Here is a 7,317-nt window from a genome sequence, read left to right on the forward strand (position 1 = left end):
TGAAAAAATAGTAAATTCAAATCAAAACTCGACCTGAGACTGTTGTTTATTTGGCTAATAATGAATTTATGCGTTACTTTATGGACGCAGTGTGTATATAATGCTTTGAATTCAACTTAAGCAAAACGTATTACGCAGATCTTCGATTTAATGAGCCAACCTGTGACCTTTTACTTATTATATATTATACAACTAGACTTACTTAGCTTACTGTTTGAATTATTTGTAGGTGGTGGTTTAACATATATATCTTAGAAAGCATCAACATAACCAGGCATCAATACCTAGCACCAAAGAAGAGGAAAATGTATAGAAAGTTGATTGAGTCAAATAATAAAATCCGAGGATCATCATATAAAGTGTCTAGTTACCAATAAAAAGCCTCAAGAGGTTCAGAAGCAGAGTCAGGTGCACTAGAAAACGTTACAAGCGATGTGGAATCTACCTCGTAAGGCAAAAGCTTCTTAAATAATACAGAAGGATATCAGAGGGAAATTAAGGCTAAGGTAAAGAGTTGGGAAAGGTTTGTACCCAAACGTTTATCCGTTGAATATTCTGGTATCCCTTTTCACTAATTGACCTCTTTCTAGTGTTAATACCTCCTTAAGAAATCACTGGAACTCCATCCAACCTAACTGTCCTGTATCCTGGAATGTATTTGCACAACTTTTGCAATTAGTTTTTGACACTAATTTTTTGGTCTTTGACGATAAATATTATCTTCAAATATTTGGGACACCTATGGGTTCCTCAATCTCTCCCATCCTAGTTAATTATGTACTGCATGATTTAGTATCTGACCATTTGGGTCTTTTAGATTTCCAAATCCCTTTTACTAAGCGGTATGTTGATGACTTATTACTAGCCTTACCCCCAGACAAGATTCAGGCCACCTTGTCTTTATTCAATGAGTTTGATCCTCATTTACAGTTCACTGTTGAACTTGAGGACTCCAGCACAAATAGTATTCCCTTCTTAGACATGCGTGTCATCAGAATGGGAGATAACACCTTAAGAGCGTAGGCGCAAATTTTAGACGGAGCGAATCGACACTGACTCTCCTATCACTAGTTTTTCTTTCTTTACACAGCAAATTACGTATAGTAAAATTCTCACTGGTATGAAAGCTTTAAAACTGTTGCTCCAGAATCAGCTTAGCACGTGCATATCTGTGAAGAGCTGCGTTGTATAGTTACTGCTCAATTTATTTATTTATTTATTTCTTTATTTGTATAAATTAAAATATGGAACGTTGTTATAAGAAATGTGTTAGTGTGAAACGAAGAAATAAACGGTTAGTTCAAGTACTTTCTAAATAAATCAAATTACTTTTATATTTTTGTAATTAATTTGTAAATGTATAGTGAAAATATCATCTATAAAATCGATCGGTAAACCAAAAATTTTGGCATTAAATTTTATTTTCATTTCAAGGAATAAACTATTTGTTTGGTTTTCGTGGATTGTATGTGGTTATCACTGCTAGCATTGTAGTAGAACGTCTACATGTTAATACACTATTTAGTATTTTACTATTAGCCTATTAGTAATAGGTGAGCGGTTTACCCCTAAAAAGACGCTTAGACACGGAATATACCGACTGATTTTTTTTGCATTTCTACCCCACCAAACCTTTTTTATTCGATTGTATATATATTTTTTTTCAAGTTCAATTTTTTTTTTATTTTTCCACGTGGACAGGAAATTGTTATTAACAAATAACATGCTCAAATTGTTTTAGACGTATCTCTCATCGAAGTAAATACTTTTTCTTTCCTGTTATTTTTCGAAAAATGCTTACTTTTTGAGTTCTTTGCAATTTTTGTTAATTAAATGCCTTAATTAGTTATTTTGGGAATCTTTTTTTTCTAAAAATCTACTACTAAAATGAATTACAATTCTACAAAAAGCTATATAATCTTTAAACCTTCACGTATAATTAAGAATATTTTGACAAAATACACGCTTATATATACAGGGTGAGTCATGAGGAACTTTACATACTTCTACCATATGTAGAGTCCCTCAGGGAGCATATCATGAGGCCACTAAAAAATGTCAACTCCTCTTCTTTATTAATTAACAGGGTGATTTGTGTAATTGACCATTTATTTCATTTTACTGTAGTGTTTATACGGCTCATTTGATTTTTTTAATTTTTGCATGATACAGTACACTACTATCAAGCATTCGACTTTCGTTCAAAATGCAACATCAGTTTTCGACCACAGAATATGCAGACATAATATTTGTTTATGGATTCTGTAATGGGAATGGTAGGGCTGCTAGTAGAGAATATCGCAGAATATGCAATAGAGATTTCCTAATCGTCGAACTCCCAGTCATCCAACATTTGGGTCAGTTTTTAATTATTTGCGAGAAAATGGCACTTTTCCTAGTGGAACAACAGAGCGACATGTAGATGAAGCGCAGGAAGATGACATTATGGACGCCGTTACTATGAACCCTACAATAAGCACTAGACAAGTAAGTCGAGAACTCAATGTTACTCAATCAAAAGTAAGTAGAGTCTTACAAAAAAATAATCTATACCCATATCACATTCAAATGGTTCAGCGACTACATGCTGGAGATGAGATCGATAGGTTGGAATTTTGTAGATGGATTAACAATAATCGACCAACGCTATACAGGACACTATTTACACATGAAGCCCAATTTACCAGAGACGGGATAAATAATTCACGAAATTCACATGTGTGGGAAGAAGAAAATCCCCATGCTATTCGAGAACGTCGTTCTCAGTTAAGGTTTTCGGTTAACGTGTGGATTGGTGTCATAAATAACCAATTAGTAGGTCCTCACTTTTTTGATGGTCCTTTAACAGGGCAGGTCTATTTGAACTTTCTACAAAATATTTTGCCGAATTTGCTTGCCAACGCGAACGTTGCTATCCGAGGGATGTATTTTCAGCATGATGGGGCATCCCCACACTTTTTACTGGCAGTGAGACAACATCTCAATAATGTTTATGGCAACAGGTGGATAGGACGTGCAGGTCCTATTTCGTGGCCTTCAAGATCCCCTGATTTCAATCCCGTTGATTACCATATTTGGGGACGATTGAAGCAACTAGTTTACGCAGTGAATATTAATAACCGACAACAATTAATTGATAGAATTATACATTGTTGTAATACTATTAGAAACGATCCCCAGAGTATCCGTAATTCAATACGTCAATTAACAATTCGGCAACAAAAATGTGTACAGGCTGCAGGGTTCCATTTCGAAAATCTATTTTGAATTATTTTTATTTTGTTACCATTATTGTATATTTTCCAGTTCTAATTTATGGGTTTATCATAACTATGTACATATTTTTAGTTTTTTTTTTAAATTGTTCTTCGTTATTGTTAGTAGTTACTGTTTTTTGTTGTGCAGTGACTCAGTTTATCATTTCAATTAAAATGTTTGAAATTTATAACATTTGTTTAAATTAATTACCTTATAATTTGATACTTCATTATGGTTGTTCTATTTTTGGTAAGATTTGATCGTTCACTAAAAATTTAATAAAAGTGAGACAACATTGTCGCATATGTCGTTTTCATTGGCTATTTATGTAGTTTGAAAATCACTTATTGAATTTAAAAAAATATATATACAGGGTGTAATATTTAATACGAATCCCTAAATTAATTTTTCCAAAGCCAGTCCTGGAATTTTTTAGTTTAGCTAATACCAGTCGAATGCTTCATAGTAGTGTACTGTATCATGAAAAATTAAAAAATCAAATGAGCCGTATAAACACTACAGTAAAATGAAATAAATGGTCAATTACACAAATCACCCTGTTAATTAATAAAGAAGAGTTGACATTTTTTAGTGGCCACATGATATGCTCCCTGAGGGACTCTACATATGGTAGAAGTATGTAAAGTTTCTCATGACTCACCCTGTATACAGCGATAGATTGCTCAAACTGCATATCCGGAATATTTGAACTATAATAAAACCAATAAAATATATTAAATAAGTAAGTCATCCTTTTTACCGCTTATTTATGTAATTATTTAATTTCACTATTGCAGACGGTCGACTAGTTATCCAGAAATGAAAGAAGAGTTAGTCGAAGTGGAAATTATAGGTACTAAGTAAGTAATACATTAATTTTTTTTAAGTTATTTAATTTGGACTATTATAGACGAGCAAGGTATTCTGGAGAAACGGCTGAAGAAGAGAAGAGATAATTAGTAAGTAAGCCATACTTTTAATTTTTTTAACATGAAATTAATACGATTTTTCTATAAAAATCAATCCCGTGATTTCGAAGAATCTGCCTAGGAGAACATAATAAAAGAATATTCAGCTACTACGTAAGTTTTTTTACCAAATATAAAATGTATTTAAAGTGCAGTAAACTTTTAAACATAAATATATAATTGATATATCTTTTAGAAAAACTACTTCAGATTTCATTTTACAAGGAAGAAGAATTGTAAATGTCCAATATTTTATTAGGTAAATACTGCAATTCCCTCACCACGGATTATTCAATTGCTCTTCGGATATTACGGTCACTAGTGAAAAGCGAAAAGGATTTTATTCTAAATTCACTCTCTTTTGCCCAATGTGTCGGGTGAAACATGAAGTAGAAACTGAGAAATATAAACAACCATCCCGCAACGTCAATTCTGTAGCAATAACTGGAATAGTTAGTATTGGTGGAGGATACACACAACTAACTGAATTAACGTCCAGTTTAAATATCCCACTACTATCAAAAAAATATTATTTATCAATTCAAAATGATCTAATTGACTTATACCAGATTATACCAAGTTCTTGGAGATCAATTCTTGAGGCTGGACAAGGAGAAATCAAATTAGCAAAACACTTTGAAGATATTAATAAAGATGGTTATCCTTTTATAACTGTTGTTGCGGACTGCTCTTGGTCAAAGAGATCATATAAAACAAATTACAACGCCAATTCTGGAGCTGCAGCCATTATTGGTTACAGAACCCAAAAGATTCTGTATCTTGGTGTTAGGAACAAATACTGTTCCTACTGTAAATTACACGGAGAAGATAAAGAACACGTATGTTATAAAAATTGGACAAAAGCTTCGACTGCAATGGAAAGTCAAATAATTCTAGATAGATTTAAATGTAGTAAATACAAGCATGGAATTATTTGAAAATTTTAAAATAGCCGATGGAGATAGTAGTGTTCATCAAAAAATTTTAGAACATAGACCCTATGGTAATATTGTTGTTGAGAAAATTGAATATCGTAATCACCTCCTAAGAAACTATTGTAAAAAAAAACGATATAGTTCCGATGGAAAACTGGTACCAATTTTCTAACGAAAGCTTTTAAAAAACATAAATAACATATTAAGATTAAGAACTGCTGTTACAAAAGCAACTGAATACCATCGACAGTCAGATAAACCAAGTGACCTAAAAATAAAGTTTTTTAAAAACGATATATCTACATAATAGCCATCTTTATGTATTTGGGAATCATTCGAATTGCGCAGATTATTTTTGTCACAGAAAATCATCAGAAACAGATTATACAATACCAATGAAATAATGCAGCCTCTTGAAAGATATTAGCTCATGTGCAGCAATATTAAAACTCCATGCAAATAGTCTTATAAAAAATATGAGTAACAATTATGCTGAACAATATAATAATGTAATAGTGAAGTTTCTAGGAGGTAAAAGAATAAATTATAGCTCTCGGGGGTCCTTTGAAATGAAATGCCACGCTGCTGCTTTGTCGTATAACTCTAAAGGTCATTATCACCAAGCCCTTCAGAAAAGCATCACAGGAGGATCCTGGTGTGTATACAAAAAAATTTATTTCAATAGGCACCAAAAAAACATTGCGAAGAAAATTATATTAAAAAAATTTGCAAAAATCAAAAAAATATATAACAAAAAACCATGCTCCAGATGAAGATTATGGGCCAAAGCACAAAAAACGTTACAAATTGATCATGAAGAATTAGAGAAAATTAAAGAAAAATTGCTATCGGAACTTCGTAAGAATAATGAGAAATATATTCAATTATTCAATAACTCAAAGGAATTCAAGTGAATGGTATTCAGAAAGAAGGAAAAATCTGACAGCCTAGAATTTTTGTCGAATTTGTAAATTAAAGGTAACAACCGACCAAAGAAAGGTTGCCAAAGACATTATTTTAAATGTTTTGAAAGGGAATAAATTCACAGCCTATGGAATAGAAAAAGAATCCCTTGCAGTACAAGAGTTAAACGAAATGCTTGCGTTAGATTTTTGCCCATCAGGAATATATGATCATCAGGTATATTACTTTTTAGCTGCAACACCTGATGGACTCATAGGTAATAATATGATTGTCGAAATTAAATGTCCAATTTCAGCAAAATATTTATGTCCTAAAGATGCAATAGATAGGAAGATACTAAAGTATATGGAAGTGAAAGTTGATATACTTTAAAGAGGAATCATGCATATTACTATCAAATTTAAGGGCAGTTATTGGTAGCAAATAAAAACTTTGTTACTTTTGCGTGTGGACCCCAAAGGAGTAATACTCCAGCTTATTTAAAAAGATGAACAATTATGAGAGCAAATGGTCAAAAAATTAAGAGAATTTTATTTTAACAATTATCTTCCTCTATTATTACAAGAAATAATTGACGAAAAGTAAGGTTGAGTGCTTATATATTTTGTTTTCTATTTTTACATTTTCCGTCTATTACAATACTTATAATATTTGATTTCAAAAGATAAAAGAAATAATAAATTAGACTTACTCACAATCAATTTAATTTAACTATCCACACGACCGGTTTCGCTTTCTACAATATGCAAAGCATTTTCAGGTCTAGATACAAAGTTAAATAAATGCTAAATAATAAATATAATAAATAATAAATGTTTATTATTTCAGCATTTATTTAACTTTGTATCGAGACCTGAAGAAGCTTTGCATATTGTAGAAAGCGAAACCGGTCGTCTGGATAGTTAAATTAAATTGGTTGTGAGTAAGTCTAATTTATTATTTCTTCAAAGAACAGGACAAGACATATGAAGATATTGAGGAAGTTGATGCAGTCAGTTGTAAATATACCCCAGCCAAGTACATCAGGTGTCTGTATAGAACCAGCTAAATTTCAGAAGGTAAAAAAGAAGAAAACAAAATCAGAAAAACAAGAAACTATTCAAAAATTTATGGAAGATAATGAGCTGACACTGAAAAAAGACATTCAGTGGCGATCAGGGCTGGTTTACATTACACCGACAGTAAACTGGTACAAGAATACCAACAAAGATTTTATTGAATTAGAAAGCTCA

At 31.8% G+C, this 7,317-nt stretch overlaps 1 protein-coding gene across 1 annotated transcript; it reads left to right on the forward strand.

The window, feature by feature from the left end:
* The first annotated feature begins 4,594 nt into the window (after nucleotides 1-4,594).
* LOC140450700 (uncharacterized) lies at nucleotides 4,595-6,457 on the forward strand. Its single transcript, XM_072544368.1, is given in 4 exon segments — nucleotides 4,595-5,157; nucleotides 5,159-5,283; nucleotides 5,582-5,820; nucleotides 6,140-6,457. Coding segments are annotated over 4 exon segments (1,245 nt in total).
* Nucleotides 6,458-7,317: the final 860 nt, after the last annotated feature.

The sequence above is a fragment of the Diabrotica undecimpunctata genome, chromosome 9, assembly GCF_040954645.1.
Source record: "Diabrotica undecimpunctata isolate CICGRU chromosome 9, icDiaUnde3, whole genome shotgun sequence".
Taxonomy (NCBI): Eukaryota; Metazoa; Arthropoda; class Insecta; order Coleoptera; family Chrysomelidae; genus Diabrotica; species Diabrotica undecimpunctata.